The sequence below is a fragment of the Oncorhynchus tshawytscha genome, linkage group LG15 (genome assembly GCF_018296145.1).
Source record: "Oncorhynchus tshawytscha isolate Ot180627B linkage group LG15, Otsh_v2.0, whole genome shotgun sequence".
In the NCBI taxonomy this organism is placed as follows: Eukaryota; Metazoa; Chordata; class Actinopteri; order Salmoniformes; family Salmonidae; genus Oncorhynchus; species Oncorhynchus tshawytscha.
The window spans coordinates 5,088,835-5,107,270 of record NC_056443.1 but is presented as its reverse complement, the minus strand read 5'-3'; the positions used below and the strand labels follow the sequence as shown (position 1 = coordinate 5,107,270).

Genomic DNA, 18,436 nt, shown 5'->3' with positions numbered 1-18,436 from the left:
TGCCTTGTTCAGGGGCAGAAGACAGGTTTTTACCTTGTCAGCTCAGGGATTTGATCCAGCAAAATGTTGTTCACTGGCCCAACGCGCTAGGTGTGATATACAAAATATATCCCTATTTGGCAAGAACAGTTCAAATAAGCAAAGAGAAATGACAGTCCATTACTTTAAGACATGAAAGTCAGTTAATCCGGAAAAGGTCAAGAACTTTGAAAGTTTCTTCAAGTGCAGTCGAAAAAACCAAGTGCTATCATGAAACTGGTTCTCATGAGGACCGCCAAAGGAATGGAAGACAGAGTTACCTCTGTTGCAGAGGATATGTTCATTAGAGTTACCAGCCTCAGATATTGCAGCCCAAATAAATGCAGAGTTCAAGTAACAGACACATCTCAACATCAACTGCTCAGAGGAGACTGCGTGAATCAGGCCAAAGTTGATTTGCTGCAAAGAAACCATTACTAAAGGACACCAATAAGAGACTTGCTTGTGCCAAGAAACACGAGCAATGGATATTAGACTGGTGGAAATCTTTACTTTGGTCTGATAATTCTAAATTTGAGATTTTTGGTTTCAACCGCTGTGTCTTTATCAGAGTAGGTGAACGGATGATCTCTGAATGTGTGGTTCCCACAATGAAGCATGGAGGAGGAGTTGTGATGGTGTGGGGGTGCTTGCTGGTGACTGTCAGAGATTTATTTCAAATTCAAGGCAGGCTTAACCAGCATGGCTACCACAGCATTATACAGTGATACACCACCCAATCTGGTTAGCGCTTACTGGGGCTATCATTTGTTTTTCAACAGGACAATGACCCAACACACCTCCAGGCTGTGTAAATGTATTTTTTTATTTTATTTAACCTTTATTTAACTAGGCAAGTCAGGCTGTGTAAGGGCTATTTGACAAAGGAGGGATGGAGTGCTGTATCAGATGACTTGGCCTCCGCAATCACCCGACCTCAACCCAATTGAGATGGTTTGGGATGAGTTGGACCACAGAGTGAAGGAAAATCAGCAAAGAAGTGCTCAGCATATGTGGGAACTCCTTCAAGACTGTTGGAAAAGCATTGTGCAAAGCTGTCATCAAGGCAAAGGGTACTTTGAAGAATCAAAAATATATTTTTATTTGTTTAACACTTGTTTTGGTTACTACATGATTCCATATGTGTTATGTCATAGTTTTGATGTCTTCACTGTTATTCTACAATGTAGAAAATAGTACAAATAAAGAAAAACCCTTGAATGAGTAGGTGTCCAAACTTTTGACAGGTACTGTATGTGAGGCTTGATGTTTTTCCCCCCAGGTGTATGAACAATGAGGACCGTTACTGTGATGTCGATGAGAACCAATGGCCAAATGCTCAAGACGGGCTTGATTCAAACTAGTAGCTGCTAAACGTTATGTTTCATTCAATTCCTTTGTTTCGTTTGATGACAGTTATCGGTTTGGATTTTTGTACTAAGAGTTTAGAAAATTGACCACATACAGCGGGGCAAAAAAGTATTTAGTCAGCCACCAATTGTGCAAGTTCTCCCACTTAAAAAGATGAGAGAGGCCTGTAATTTTGAGAAAAAAAATCCAGAAAATCACATTGTGGGATTTTTTATGAATTTATTTGCAAATTATGGTGGAAAATAAGTATTTGGTCAATAAAAAGTTTCTCAATACTTTGTCATTGCCAACAAAGGGCATATAACAGAGGTCAAACATTTTCTGTAAGTCTTCACAAGGTTTTCACACACTGTTGCTGGTATTTTGGCCCATTCCTCCATGCAGATCTCCTCTAGAGCAGTGATGTTTTGGGGCTGTTGCTGGGCAACACGGACTTTCAACTCCCTCCAAAGATTTTCTATGGGGTTGAGATCTGGAGACTGGCTAGGCCACTCCAGGACCTTGAAATGCTTCTTACGAAGCCACTCCTTCGTTGCCCGGGCGGTGTGTTTGGGATCATTGTCATGCTGAAAGACCCAGCCACGTTTCATCTTCAATGCCCTTGAGGATGGAAGGAGGTTTTCACTCAAAATCTCACGATACACGGCCCCATTCATTTTTTCCTTTACACGGATCAGTCGTCCTGGTCCCTTTGCAGAAAAACAGCCCCAAAGCATGATGTTTCCACCCCCATGCTTCACAGTAGGTATGGTGTTCTTTGGATGCAACTCAGCATTCTTTGTCCTCCAAACACGACTAGTTGAGTTTTTACCAAAAAGTTATATTTTGGTTTCATCTGACCATATGACATTCTCCCAATCTTCTTCTGGATCATGCAAATGCTCTCTAGCAAACTTCAGACGGGCCTGGACATGTACTGGCTTAAGCAGGGGGACACGTCTGGCACTGCAGGATTTGAGTCCCTGGCGGCGTAGTGTGTTACTGATGGTAGGCATTGTTACTTTGGTCCCAGCTCTCTGCAGGTCATTCACTAGGTCCTCCTGTGTGGTTCTGGGATTTTTGCTCACCGTTCATGTGATCATTTTGACCCCACGGGGTGAGATCTTGCGTGGAGCCCCAGATCGAGGAAGATTATCAGTGGTCTTGTATGTCTTCCATTTCCTAATAATTGCTCCCACAGTTGATTTCTTCAAACCAAGCTGCTTACCTATTGCAGATTCAGTCTTCCCAGCCTGGTGCAGGTCTACAATTTTGTTTCTGGTGTCCTTTGACAGCTCTTTGGTCTTGGCCATAGTGGAGTTTGGAGTGTGACTGTTTGAGGTTGTGGACAGGTGTCTTTTATACTGACAAGTTCAATCAGGTGCCATTAATACAGGTAACGAGTGGAGAACAGAGGAGCCTCTTAAAGAAGAAGTTACAGGTCTGTGAGAGCCAGAAATCTTGCTTGTAGGTGACCAAAAACTTATTTTCCACCATAATTTGCAAATAAATTAATTAAAAATCCTACAATGTGATTTTCTGGATTTATTTTCTCATTTTGTCTGTCATAGTTGAAGTGTACCTATGATGAAAATTGCAGGCCTCTCTCTTCTTTTTAAGTGGGAGAACTTGCACAATTGGTGACTGACTAAATACTTTTTTTGTCCCACAGTACTTGTGATAATTGCACCAAAGCTAATGTAGAAAACCGTAAGCCTGGAAGGAACATTGGTACGGTATTGTGGGAAGCAAACATAGAGATGTATACAGCCCCACAGTGGAGGTGAACTAATACCCATAAAACCTAGCGGTCAAAATTTTGATCAATGTCAACTTGTCCAAGAGATTTACACAGTTATTAAAACGTCACGCCAGGGTAAGCCTACACGAAACACAGCTCTTATTTTAAATGTTTCTAAAATCCCCTATGGGAAAAATGAATGGTGGAAAAACGATTGGAACCATTTTCCTGTTTGACCACTAGGTTTTATGAGTATTATGACTCATACCGTGGTACTCTATAGAGGTCTCGAATGCCCAAAAAACAGTTTTAGCATGGGCAGCACCATTGAGGACTTTCACCATTTTAAAGTAGTCAACTGGATGGAACTAGATTCAGCCACGGGCCATTTTTTTTCTTGAGTGGATGGTCAGGGGGCCGGAACATAATAACAAACAATAACATAACAAAACAGCTCTATACATCTCTATGGAAGCAACCTGTTATACCTTGCATTCATAACCCAGTGGGAAGGTGGTATTTACCATATACGACTCTGAAAAATCCACCTGAATGGCCCTCCAATTGGTAATTACTAAAGGAAAACTCGTCTATCATACCTAAGCTCCGACTTCTCCCACATGCTGACCTCTGAAGTCAAGGAAGTGACCTCAATAACAGCATTTTCGGCAGTTAAATGCAACAACAAAATACTATTTCTTAAAAAGAATCTGTGTTTTTGAACGCTATTATTTGTTTACAAGCATAATAGCTGTACTTTAGTTTATGGTTGATGGAGCTTGTTGGCGAACTTGGCAATTAGCCAATCAGGATTCTGTCAAGGAGTGAATGCATCCAACTTGTATTTACGACGTCACAATTGGTCCTTTCCACCATCCCACTTGGTTATGAACGCAGCATAACCTGTCGCGACAAGTCTACTCTCCACCCACAAGGCACTATAATACAAATTCTGCCCCTCACCCAAACTTCACAATTTGCCGGCATCGGTGGGTTATGGTCTCCATCAGTAGGCAATTTTTACAGTTTTCGTTTCAATAATTTAATCTAAATGGAACGATACATATGTATCATTGTGTTACTGGTGTGTTGTCTGCGTGCGGTGCGGTGCTACAGCTCCGGAAAGGTGACTGGGACGTGTGACAATATGACACCACAACACAAAAAAGGCGCGCAGCAAAGCCCCGCTCCATTCTCTGTCACCACTGACCGGTTCAGCTTCAAGGAGGGCGATGAAATCATCGGTGAGACATCATGTAGTTTTCTCTATTACTGGAGGGTTCATGCAGAGATATTGAACCCTCACCACTAGGCCTTTTGGTTTTTATTAATCTATGGTTTGGCTGTTATGGGTAGACATGCTGAAAAGTAGATATGGAATGAATAACGGTCTCCATTTTCTATGGTGGTGTTTAAATCAACTAAACACCTTTGTTTACAGTCATGCTCCTGGCAGCTTCCACTCCATTCATTGGGTTTATGTTACAAGCCAGAGAGGTTGGAGGAAGCAGTCCTCTGGGATCCTTCACTGTAACAAGTGGAGAGGCCCAGCTACTCACCTGCAACGGACTACCTGTGAGTCTATTCCCATAGAGACTGTATAATTACATTTCATTCTGTTTATTCCCACCTATCTATTACCACCTGACCTTTTGCCTGCTTTTCTGTTATGTTATGAGAGCTACAGTATTACATATAACCAGGGGTGCAACTTTGGTTTTAGTAGTGGGGGGAATAACTTTTTTAAAATTATTTTTATCCACTCGGATTAACACTCCAAACAGCCTACCCGACCGCTCGGAGGTATCCGCATGGTCCTAAAGCACACCATTGCCTCGTTTTGTATCACATTCCAATTATAGGGATCCCGAGTGGCGCAGCACTGCATCTCAGTGCTTGAGGCGTCACTACAGACACCCTGGTTCGAATCCAGGCTGTATCACACCCGGCCGTGATGGAGTCCCATAGGGTGGCGCACAATTGGCCTAGCGTTGTCTGGGTTTGGCCGGGGTAGGCCGTCATTGTAAATAAGAATTTGTTCTTAACCATTATTTAACTAGGCAAGTCAGTTAAAAAAAAATGCAATTTTAGAATGGGAAAGTTGCATCTCTGCATATAACATTGAAACAGTAATGGTTGTTTAGATCTTATAAATGTATTTATGAGACAGAAGAAAACAGCGTTCTTGTTTTACAAAAACAGATCAGTTATTCCGTGTTCCTGCATGGGTCCTCCTGCTACCCTCTCGGGTAGAGTAGAGGCTGTAAGTCTACACTGAAAACCTTTAACAATGCAGTATAAAAAAAATAGCAGTGTCGATATAAAAGTAAAAAATAAATGTAAGTGTCAATGCCAGTAGAGAAAGAACACAAGAATGTACATGTACTGATATGACTGCAGGGATACTGGAGATACAGTTGAAGTCGGAAGTTTACATACACCTTAGTCAAATACATTTAAACTCAGTTTTTCACAATTCCTGACATTTAATCCTACTAAAAATTAGGATAGGATCACCACTTTATTTTAAGAATGTGAAATGTCAGAATAATAGTAGAGAGAATGGTTTATTTCAGTTTGTATTACTTTCATCACATTCCCAGCGGGTAAGAGTTTACATACACTCAATTAGTATTTGGTAGCATTGCCTTTAAATTATTTAACGTGGGTCAAACATTTCAGGTAGCCTTCCACAAGCTTCCCACAATAAGTTGGGTGAATTTTGGCCCAATCCTCCTGACAGAGCTGGTGTAACTGAGTCAGGTTTGTAGGCCTCCTTGATCGCACATGCTTTTTCAGTTCTGCACATTTTCTATGGGATTGAGGTCAGGGCTTTGTGATGGCCACTCCAATACCTTTACTTTGTTGTCTTTAAGCCATTTTGCTACAACTTTGGAAGTATGCTTGGGGTCATTGTCCATTTGGAAGACCCATTTGCGACCAAGCTTTAACTTCCTGATTGATGTCTTGAGATGTTGCTTCAATATATCCCCATAATTTTCCTCCCTCATGATGCCATCTATTTTGTGAAGTGCACCAGTCCCTCCTGCAGCAAAGCACCCCCACAACATGATACTGCCACCCCCTTGCTTCACGGTTGGGATGGTGTTCTTCATCTTGCAAGCTTCCCCCTTTTTCCTCCAAACATAACGATGGTCATTATGGCCAAACAGTTCTATTTTTGTTTCATCAGACCAGAGGACATTTCTCCAAAAAGTACAATCTTTGTACCCATGTGCAGTTGCAAACCGTAGTTTGGCTTCTTTATGGCGGTTTTGGAGCAGTGGCTTCTTCCTTGCTGAGCAGCTTTTCAGGTTATGTCAATATAGGACTTGTTTTACTGTGGATATAGATACTTTTGTACCTGTTTCCTCCAGCATCTTCACAAGGTCCTTTGCTGTTGTTCTGGGATTTATTTGCAATTTTCGCCCCAAAGTATGTTAAACTCTAGGAGACAGAACGCACCTTCTTCCTGAGTGGTATGACGGCTGCGTGGTCCCATGGTGTTTATACTTGCGTACTATTGTTTGTACAGATGAACGTGGTACCTTCAGGCGTTTGGAAATTGCTCCCAAGGATGAATCAGACTTGTGGAGGTCTACAAAGGTCTTGGCTGATTTCTTTTGATTTTCCCATGATGTCAAAAGAGGCACTGAGTTTGAAGGTAGGCCTTGAAATACATCCACAGGTACACCTCCAATTGACTCAAATGATGTCAATTAGCCTATCAGAAGCTTCTAAAGCCATGACATCATTTTCTGGAATTTTCCAAGCTGTTTAAAGGCACAGTCAACTTAGTGTATGTAAACTGGAATTGTGATACAGTGAATTATAAGTGAAATAATCTGTCTGTAAACAATTGTTGGAAAAGTTACTTGTGTCATGCACAAAGTAGATGTCCTAACCAACTTGCCAAAACTATAGTTTGTTAACAAGAAATTTGTGGAGTGGTTGAAAAACAAGTTTTAATGACTCCAACCTTAGTGTATGTAAATGTCCGACTTCAAATGTAGATGAGGTAGTTAAAAGCATACAATCAAGGGTAAAGTGGCTGAGAAAAAGGATATATTTATGTAAGGTTGTGTGTGTTTAACTATCCTTGTGGGCAAGATAAAACAAGAAATTCCGGGACATTTTGCCGGTCCCCATGAGGAAAAACCCTATTTTAGGCTTAGGGATTAGGTTTAGGGTTACAATTAGGGTTGGGGTTAGGAGTTATGATTAGGTATAGTTTTAGGATTAGGGGTTTGGATTTAGGGTTATGGTTAGGTTTGGGTTAGATTTAGATTTAGGGTTAGGGAAAATAGGATTTTGGATGGGAATCAATTCTTTGCTTCCCACAAGGATAGCAATACAAAACTGTGTGTGTGTTAGGAGAGCACATCCTGTAATTGTGCATAATCAGTGCAGATCCAAAATAGTGACTAAAATATGTCAAACACCTATTTGTCAGTGGCAACTGACAAGACTATAGCTGACTAAATATTCCAAAACATGCATCCTGTTTGTAATTCACTTTTTGTCCTGGATACAAATTTGGGGCAAATACAACACATTACTGAGTACCACGCTACATATTTTCAAGCATAGTGCTGGCTGCATCATGTTATGGGTATGCTTGTAATCGTTAAGGACTGGGGAGTTTTTCACGATAAAAATAAATGGAAAAGTAGCTAAGCACTGGCAAAATCCTAGAGGAAAACCTGGTCTGCTTTCCTTCACTGGGAGATGAATTCACCTTTCAGCAGGACAAGAACCTAAAACAAAAGGCTAAAATGACACTGGAGTTGCTTACCAAGATGACAGTGAATGTTCCGGAGTGGTCGAGTTACAGTTTTGACTTAACTTCTACAGGATCGGTGCCCCCCCGGGCGCGGGACGGTTGAGCTAACGTAGGCTAATGTGATTAGCATGAGGTTGTAAGTAACAAGAATATTTCCCACAAACCTCAGTGTTTCCTTTCAAATGGTATCAAGAATATGCATATCCTTGCTTCAGGTCCTGAGCTACAGGCAGTTAGATTTGGGTATGTCATTTTAGGCAAACATTTTTAAAAAAGGGTCCAGTCCTTTTAAATCTGCTTGAAAAATCTATGGCAAGACCTGAAAATGGTTGTCTTGCAATGATCAGCAACCAATTTGACAAAACAGGAAGAGTTTTGAAAATAATAATGGGTAAATGTTGCACAATCTAGGTGTGGAAAGCTCTTATAGACTTAGCAAGAAAGATTCACAGCTGTAAACGCTGCCAAAGGTGATTCTAACATGTATTGACTCAGGGGGTTGAATACCTATCTAATCATGATATTTTAGTGTTTTATTTTTTATGTATCTTTTACAATGTTAGGCTTTTTCTTCCACTTTGACATTAGAGCATTTTGTGTAGATCGTTGACAAAAAAATGACAAATAAATTTTAATCCCACTTTGTAACACAACAAAATGTGGAAAAAGTCAAGGGGTGTGAATACTTTCTGAAGGCACTGTATAGCCTAAGGTTTGTATCACAACTGAAGTTGCATAATTAACTCTAAATTAAGCATATAGGAGGACCTGTTTCTAATGATCACTTTGTTAACCTCTCAACATAGAATAGCCACATGTACCCACTCCCTCAGAAATATAATTTCTATTTATTCAGCTATGTTGAATTGTATTCTTCTTACTATAACATATTTTAAAATAATGCCACAGGAATTATTAAATTAGCTAATGTAGCCCACAGCCATATGACATTGCCAGATCAGGGCCTAACATATCAGTAACACTCAGAATATGCTATTTGGTTCTTCTGAAATTGTAACGGCTTTCTTCCGCTGAAGGAGAGGAGGACCAAAATGCAGCGTGGTTAGAGTTCAACATGTTTAATAAAGACCATACACGTGAACACTACAAAATACCAAAACAACATGTGAAAACCGAAACAGTCCTATCTGGTGCAATGACACAAAGACAGAAGACAAACACCCACAAAGTACCCACAGAATATGGCTGCCTAAATATGGTTCCCAATCAGAGACAACGATAGACAGCTGCCTCTAATTGAGAACCAATCTAGGCAACCATAGACCTACAAACTACCTAGAAAGGAAACAGCCCCATAAACATACAAAAACCCCTAGACCAGACAAAACACATAAATCCCCCATGTCACACCCTGACCTAACCAAAATAATAAAGAAAACAAAGATAACTAAGGCCAGGGCGTGACAGAAATAGACTACATTTTCTTCATATCATGTTTCTTTAGACCTGCCTTAAATAAATTATGGATTTATTGTGATTGTGTAGGTTATATTGAATTGATTGGAGTTTTTAAAATGTATATTTTCCAAAGGTCTGCATCAGAGACAGGGAACTACTAGTGTCAAGCACTTCAGTGAGACTTTGACCATTTGCTTTCACAGGTAGCAAGACTGACTCTCCCCCACTCTGCCTGTCCTGAACACCATCTCCCTCTCTGGGCACTTAACAGTAACCTGAGAGCTTGGACTTACGTGGTGGACACATTGAAGCTTTGTGCCCTTGCTGCTGACAATAAAAACAGGTCCCTCCCACCTGAACAAACTGCACAATCCCTTACTTACTCCTCCCAGACACAACCCCCCCAGAGTTACCTCCACTGCCTTTGGTGTTCCTGGTGTCCCTTATGCCTCTGAAGCTTCTTGGAGTGGATGCTGCAGGTCGTGAGGGCCCCCTTTTCGTATGTTGAGGTACTGCAGTGCCCACTTGGCCGCCATAAGCCCATCCTTGGGCTCGTGCTCTCGGATCCGAGTGTTGTGTAGAAGAACTTGTAGAAGTTGCTTGAGGATGACGACCTCACCGATCTTGTCCTGTGTCTTCTCCTCCGGTCGAACCTTTCGGCAGTAGAAGTCCCTGAGGCGGTGGGAAGTCTTTGTCTGTGACTCTCTCGATGGTGTTGATCCAGCTCTGAAGCGTTGAAGGTAGGTCTCTGGGGAGATGTCCAACTTCACCAGCAGTGCTTCCTTCAGGTCCTTGTAGACTTTGGACAACCCCTCATCAGTTGCTGTGTAAGCCTCTTTGGCCTTTCCCTTGAGCAATGGATTTAGATGGCAGGCCCACTCTTCCTCTTGCCACCGCCAAGCCTTGGCCATTCGTTAAAAACCTCAGCAGGTCATTTTCAATGTCCACCCTCTGCTGGTAAGAAGGCATTTTCGGCTCCTACCTCAGGAATGCTGGAGGGTTGACATTGGTGCTGCTGGACTGGTCTCCTGGTGCTGGGGTTGAGGTTAACATCATTGCTACTTCAAAACCCTGCTGTGGAGTTGAAGTCCCTGCTACGTCGACCCTCAGTCGACTTGGTGTTGGCAGACCCATTCATGGGCTCTGGCTGGCAAGCTCCGCTTGGGAGACGTGAGGGATGTGAGGATAGATTGTCATAGACCCTGGATCTCCTGCTTGAGGTCTTTGTCCCGCCTCTCCAGGTTACCATGGTTGGATTTGGTTCTGGGCCCTCCACCAGTTTTCCAGCCGCTCCTTCAGTCGGCTGCTCCCATGGACCTTCTCTGGTTGTATCTGATTATTCCATCGGCAGCTCACGCAGGTCTGAAAACCTTAGACTTACGCAAATATTTGCGGCGTAGGTAGGTTCTGTCGCTTGTATTTTCAATCTGTTGATGCATTGCGCGTGATGCACAATATGTAAACAATAGCTGAATGTAGTCGACAAAGGGAACGTTTCCTCTGAAGTTCGGCTAGGCTCGGCCATATTGGGCAAGTGTTTGTCACATGTGAATTGCATCAGTATTGGAAATAAAAAATGTAAATACAAATTAAATACAGACCAGCATACTGAAGGTCAGGTTGATAACACTACTCTGTGGATATTTGATGTCACATTCTTACCTGCTAAAGGACCAATCTCACAGACAACCGGTAAAGTATCATTTTATTCATCATTCTGGTTGGTAGAGGTCGTGAGAGGAAACTTTGCTCAATCAAACGCACATATCTGCCCAGATTAGAATTCTATGCAATACAACATCGGGTGTTCAGGCTAAGTTAAATTTTTTACATTTTATTTCACCTTTATTTAACTGGGTAAGTCTTTTATCAAATAGGGCTATCTTCTGTATACCACCCCTACCTTGTCACAACAAAGCCGATTGGCTCAAATGCATTAAGAAGGAAACTTTTAACAACTTTTAACAAGGCACACCTGTTATTCATTCCAGAAAGAGTTCCAAGAGTGTACAGGTGTGCCTTGTTAAACTTTTAACAAGGCACACCTGTTAATGCATTCCAGAAAGAGTTCCAAGAGTGTGCTAAGCTGTCATCAAGGCAAAGGGTGGCTACTTTGAATAATCTCAAATATAAAACATATTTTGATTTGTTTAACACTTCTTTGGTTGCGACATGATTCCATATGTGTTATTTCATAGTTTTGATGTCTTCACTGTTATTCTACAATGTAGAAAATCATAAGAATACAGAAAAACCCTTGAATAAGTAGGTGTTTCCAAACCTTTGACTGGTACTGTATGTATACTGCCTGAATCTCAGGAGGGAACAGTTCCGGCGACCTTTATAATTGCACATTCGGCAAATCACCAGCAGACAGAGTTCCATTTGAATCCATTTTCCCATTCACTGTGTTGGTGGTGCTCATAAAATGTATCATAACTCAAAGGTGGCACCACAGGTCCCAGAGTGGTGGGGTGATTTTTTTCTTCTTCCTGAATGTAACCAGGTACAACTCAGAAACCTGATTGTAGCAGCCACCTTAAGGGTTCCCCTATTTCCTGGGGCAAGTAGACTGAGAAGTCTTGGTTATTCCAAATGTCTTCCATTTAAGAATGATGGAGGCCAATGTGTTCTTGGGGACCTTCAAGGCTGCAGAAATGTTTTGGTACCCTTCCCTCGACACAATCCTGTCTCGGAGCTCAACGGACAATTCCTTAGACTTAATGGCTTGGGTTTTGCTCTGACATGCAATGTCAATTGTTGGACCTTATATAGCCAGGTGTGTGCCTTTCCAAATCATGTCCAATTAATTGAATTTACCACAGGTGGACTCCAATCAAGTTGTAGAAACATCTCAAGGGTTATCAATGGAAACAGGATGCACCTTAACTCAATTTAGAGGCTCCATGGAAAAAGCTCTGTGTACTTATGTAAATAAGGTATTTCTAAAAACCTGTTTTCACTTTGTCATTATGGGGTATTGGGTGTAGATTGACAATGAAAACATTTCATTTAATACATTTTAGATTAAGGCTGTAAAATAACATTATTTAGATAAAGTCAAGGTGTCTGAATACTTTCCCAATGCACTGTAGGTCTAAAAGGGCCTAAAATGGCCACTTTCATCATGATGCCCCCCCCCCCAATAAAAAATGTAAGAAGCATAACAAACATCCCTCCTCCCAATTAAATTTATATGTGAGAATAGCCAGAACAATCTCAGAAACCCAAAATAACTTTGGGTCTCCCTGGCATGGTATCACCCTGTTGCATCTGAATAAAACAATCTTCATGGATCCTTTTTTTTTCTCCTTTTCTCAGAATTCTGCAGTTTCTCACACATCAGATTCACCTAAATCCTCCATCCAGGGAATATGGAGGGCCCCCATATCAGGCAACCTAAACTCCATCCAATTCAGGTGATTCACCCATCCAATATCCCCTAGCTCGTGAAGCAGAATGTTCACGTCTTATAGCATGGGGCCCGGTTTCCGCTACACAGATTGAGCCTCGTTCTCGGCTAAAACGCACTTTCAATGGAAAATCCGTCCCTTAATGTTATTACATTGCTTTACTACATGTTCTGCCATGCCATTTTTACAGTGCATCCTTTGTAAAAGATTACTCCACCTTCTGGGTTGGAGTGAGAAGTTCTCCAGTCACATACAACATCGCTGCTGCACCCCCAACTAACAGCATATCCATCACCTCTACCTCCTCCTTCGCCTCATCCTCAAAAGTGAGTAAGATTACATAATACGATTATTGTGAATATTCAGATTAATATAATAATTTGATTAAAACATTTGCATGCTTTGCAAGAAGAATGATTTCCCTAATAATCCTGTTTATAGACACGAAATCAGGCTACTGATGGGAAAATTGCCAATCAAAATATACGTGCTACCATGTTATTTTTGGGAAGCCTAATTTGATTCTGACTTCTGACATTTTTAACTCCCTTCACTCGTGCAAAGGAGGGAGGCTTGCATTGCTGGTTTTATCACATGCGCAGATCAAATACACCCTGGAAGTACGATTAAAGTGTTTACCCTTAAGGGTTATTTGGCTGTCCCCACAGGAGAACCCTTTGAAGAACCCCTTTTGGTTCCATGTAGAATCATTTTGGGTTCCATGTAGAACCCTTTTCACAGAGGTTTCTACATAGAACGGAAAAGAGTTCTTCCCTGGAACCTTAAAGTCCCCTTCTATGGGGACAGCTGTAGAACCCTTTTGGAACACTTTTTTCTTAGAGTGTACACGTCCTAATAATTCTAAAGGTTGCTCAGTAACCAGATGTTTTAATTGGCGTATGCTTACTTAGATTATGAATTTATGCCAATTAAGATAAGCAGAGTAAGTTGTTTACATGACTAATGCCATACTCGGCCTACTGCCATAATCAGTTTAATATCGAATTATTAGTGTGCATGTAAATGTACTCAGTATTTCCATTGAAATCCTTAGTACTTATGGTAATCGATAATAGTACAGATATGTTTTTATCTAAAACATAAACTTGTCTTAACAATGTATCACAAGTGTAATTGATAGTCTATCAAAGGGGGATATTTGTATTCGTCCTGTTTCATTGCATGTAGAAGTGGGTAACCTGTACGAGCGTGAGGTGAGAAATGGAAATGTGGTTTTTGCATTTTCCCAACTCCCCCTGAGAGTGGGATCATTGAAGGCGACCCTTGAGCAATTAGGGTTAAGTGCCTTGCTCAAAGGCAGATCAACAGATTTTTCACATTGTCGGGTCAGGGATTCGAACTAGCAACCTTTCAGTTACTGGCCCAACGCTCTAACCGCTAGGCTACCTGCTGCTCACTCTCAGACAATATTGTCATATTACATTTTAAAACAAGCAATAACATTTATTTTTACATCAGTTGTCCCAAAGTGCTTTACAATAACGTTGAATATGTTTGTAATAGTTGTCCAACTCCAGCACTGGATGTGGCAGCACTAAGGTCTGTTTCAGCCAACCTCTGAACTGTGACCCTGGGGTCAGCCCAGACTGTTACTTCCTGTCTGCTATGACTTCTCCCGGTGATACAGCCGTCCAGTTGGAGATGACCGGCCCTTCAGATGGCTACATCGCCATCGGCTTCTCAGATGACCAGAGAATGGTAATGTAGCCTTTTCTGAAGTAGTGCATGCACATCCTGCAATTCAATATGCTTATTTAAATTTCGAGGCACTCGTCCAGATACTTTCACTTCAATGAAAACGGTGAACAAGTTTATTTTTACCACGAAGAGGGATTGTATGAGGGCAGTTGAAAGGCAGCCTATAAACTGCAGGAGCATTCAACAGTGTGCTATTTTTATTTTATGAATTTTTGTTTATTGTACCCTGCACCTTCAAGTAGCCTGTGGCAGGGTTGATTGTGTTCCTCTCATAATCTGTTTTCCTTTACATCACATAAGGGAAATGATGACATCTATATTTGTGGACGGGACAGTGGCGGGCTCATCCGATTGCAACACGCCTTTTCAACAGGAAGGAAGATACCGGACATACTTCCTCTGGTAATTGCTTGCTATTATGACATATGAAAAGCAAAGAGGATGATAGAAATTGGAATATGGACTGGAATTAAAGTTCTGATTTTGACTGATTTGAAATGGAATGTACCCCCAACCCTGATGCTATAATGACTCGCAAAACAATCAAAGTAATGAATCAAATGTCTCTTGTTTGTCCTTTTCTAGGGAAATGTTTCTGATGTTACATCCTCAGTGAATAATAGTATCATTAGCTGTTCCTTCACGACTAGGAACCCCATTTCAACTCAGCGATCCGGAGGATCCAGTTCCCTCTACTATCTCATGATCGTTCACGGGCCCTCCAATAATGGTACAGTATGAGCCAAAAGCTTACAGCATAGTAGCACCAGTACTGGTACAGAGGAAGTGGGTATATCCCTCTGTCATTTTATTTACATAGTGCTATGACATCTTTAGATAATAATGAGTGACATTACATGGACATGGAAGACGGGATCTTAAATCAGCACTCCTACTCTGAGATATTTTATCAATACGGGCCCTGTTATCTAATAAGGATTCAAATATGGTGGGCCTGGTACTGATGAAGAAAGAGGTCCGCTTCAGTCAAGCAGTCATATGTTTCATAATATCATTTCATTCTATTTCTCTTCCATTTCACTTTTTGGTTGACTTTGACAGGGATAATCGGCGTTCATACTGGCACCTTCATCAGTGACACTAAAGTGGACATTTCAAGTCCTCAAGTTGTTACAAGTGAAAAAGAGCCACCTATTATTAAAGCACATGGTAAGGTTGCCGTTTCCTAAGTGAGAAGTTTGCATGCATAACCTCGAACAAATTGTTATACGGTAATACACTGATTATAACTACATATACAAGCTTAAAGATTTGTGTATTGATTATGGATGATTGATTTATTATCCTGTTGTGCTTCAGGTTCCCTGATGTTGATAGCGTGGATGACCACGGGTAGTTTGGGAATGATCATAGCCAGGTATCTGAAAGGTGTGGCCAAGGGGAAACATTATTTTGGGAAAGATGTTTGGTTTCTGGTGAGTGTAACAAAATTAGATTGTACCGTAAGTTAGATTGTACTTGAAATGTTTTCACTTTTATTGAATTGGTGCCTTTTCCACATATAGTGTGACTGGGAGAGTGTGTCAAGCAGGCGAGGAAGCTATACTGTTAATTAAGCAAGCAGACTGACGTCCGTCACGTTTCAAGTTTTATTAGTCGTATGTACGGGATACACATGGTATACACTGTCCAACAAAATGCTGACTTGCAGGTTCCTTCTCAACAATACAACAACAATAAGAAAAATATATATATAAGATTATGAACATAAACATTAGTAATGTTTTTAGTTCCAAATAATAATGTCATATAATCTGTACTCTTGGCTTGCATGTTCCTCAGGCGCACGTGTCTCTTATGACACTCACTGTTGCCGCCACCATCATCGCCTTCATTTTGGCCTTCTCAGAAGTTGGAGGCTGGAGTGGGGTATGTATCATAAACCTTTACTGCGCGCCGATTGTTATTTAAAACAAACAGACCTATCTGACAAATGCTGTGCCATCTACAGTTTTCTGAAACCTACTCTATTATGGGAGGCTCCGATAATTAAAATAATTATGAGAGACAGTTTATGAGCCCAGTGTGTTTATAGGGAGCCCATCCTGTGTTGGGCTGCATCGTTATGATCCTGGCCTTCTTCCAGCCTATCGCTGCCATGTTCCGATGTGGACCTCATCATCACTGGTAAGGGATACAGACTCATACCTGGTGTATGTCAGTTTGCTCATGTGTATGTAAATCCAAAAGTGGCTTGTTTTCTCAAGGTAATGTATAATATTTGTGTTGTTTTTTCACAGGCGATTCCTCTTCAATTGGTCGCATGCTTTGAATGCAGTGGCAATAAAAGTTTTAGCTGGTAAGGAACTGTGATCATGACATTGTTTTTGTTGGATTTTATTAGCATAGTACAAAGTACCGCATCTTCTCAGCCAATATCTGTCAAACATGTTTGCTGTTGCACTACTACCATGTTAGTAATTGTGTTGACATTATCTTCCAGTGGCAGCCATCTTCACTGGACTGTCGTATTTTAGCACCTCTGAGGATAGTTGGCTTCTGAAGGTGATGGGTGGGTTTGTTGGATGGGAGGCAACGCTGTACATCCTGCTAGAACTCCACATGCGCTGGAAGCTCAATGGTGAGATCAAATACATAATGATATCAGGTTAAATTCAGGTTGATGATATATAGCCCCCCTATAATATTGAATAACCTCATATTGTGGATCTGCCATATAACTTTTGTCGGCCTCTTGGCGCACGTCAAAAGCTCTGACGAAGGATAAGAGGCCGACACGTATTCTTGAATAAACAAAGTGATACAAGCAAGAGAAGTGTGCAGGTTTCTATTTTCTTTTCAAACACTTCAATAACTTTGGTTGTTCTTCTAGATCATGCAGAGAGTGCTTCTGAATCGGTACGCTGATTCCCACCATTTAATCCCACACATTTAAATGTACTTATTGTGTCAGTGAATTAGAAAAGTGACTCATTCTTAACAACTGATTTGTCTGCCACGGCTGTACTTGACTTTTCATTTCTCCCCCAGACAAGCATGGAGTTGTTACTGCTGGTCTTGTTTTTCCTTGGAAATATAGCCTTTTTGGTGGCACTACTTGTTGGAATTGGCTCGTCATGAAGATCTGCTGAGCAATGGACTGAGATCGGAATGTTGTGATACAGTATATCTATAAAATAGCTCACTGTACAGTATATTTTTAAGTTGTTTTATATTTGTTTGTTGTCAAATGTTTTAAAGTAACTGTCCATTGATTGAGGATTGAATGCGATCAGATCATCAATTTATGCAGTATCCCTCCATATAAGTATGACAGACTTTCCACGAGGACGGGCATATTGGAAATTTAACCAGGGTTTATTGACTGACACTACTTTCTGAACACGAAGTAAGGAATTCTTAACAGACTTTTTCTTGCAAAATACTGGTTCAGTGGACCCAATTATTGTACCTTTAGAAGCCATTCAATTCAATGTTCATCCCTAAAACGGTATCGGTCAACAGAGAAAAGAATTTCAACAGAAATAGAACATCTAACATTACACATCAATGGTGTTGAATGTACTACAGAATCCCTGAATAATCTACACACAAAACAAAAGGAGATTGAGGAATTTATTCAGGAAAGACCGAGTTTATTATTATTTTTTTCCCCCAGAGCAAATTCAATATAGTAACCCGACCAAAAAGAACCTACAGAAAAAAGTTACAAACGATGGAGAAATCCTTCTCACCAAAGGAGATTCTGAATGAGGAAGGTCCTCCAACCTGAGTTGATGAGTTTTGTGATATACAGTACCAGTCAAAAGTTTGGACACACCTACTCATTCAAGGGTTTTTCTTTATTTTTACTATTTTGTACCTTGTAGAATAATAGTGAAGACATCAAAACTATGAAACAACACATATTGAATTATGTAGTAACCAACAGTATAAAACAAATCAAAATATGTTTTATTCAAAGTAGCCACCCTTTGCCTTGATGACAGCTTTGCATACTCTTGGCATTCT

General features: G+C 40.8%; 1 protein-coding gene across 1 annotated transcript; it reads left to right on the top strand.

The window, feature by feature from the left end:
• The first annotated feature begins 4,069 nt into the window (after positions 1-4,069).
• On the top strand, positions 4,070-18,309 carry LOC112214181 (putative ferric-chelate reductase 1). The gene is made up of 15 exons (XM_024372760.2): positions 4,070-4,353; positions 4,551-4,684; positions 12,633-12,730; positions 12,915-13,050; positions 14,249-14,443; positions 14,744-14,845; positions 15,029-15,173; positions 15,506-15,613; positions 15,764-15,879; positions 16,247-16,333; positions 16,500-16,591; positions 16,705-16,763; positions 16,908-17,045; positions 17,298-17,323; positions 17,456-18,309. Exons 1-15 carry the CDS (start codon positions 4,161-4,163, stop codon positions 17,543-17,545), a joined length of 1,719 nt encoding a protein of 572 aa, XP_024228528.1. The 5' UTR covers positions 4,070-4,160; the 3' UTR covers positions 17,546-18,309.
• The last annotated feature ends 127 nt before the right edge of the window (positions 18,310-18,436 follow it).

Excerpts from the sequence above, each read along its gene's own strand:
- LOC112214181 (XM_024372760.2), top strand. The coding sequence starts at position 4,161 with ATGGAACGATACATATGTATCATTGTGTTACTGGTGTGTTGTCTGCGT. Across the intron at positions 4,354-4,550 it reads GGAGGGCGATGAAATCATCG|TCATGCTCCTGGCAGCTTCC; the intron begins GTGAGACATCAT and ends CTTTGTTTACAG. Across the intron at positions 13,051-14,248 it reads CCTTCGCCTCATCCTCAAAA|TTGTCCAACTCCAGCACTGG; the intron begins GTGAGTAAGATT and ends TGTTTGTAATAG.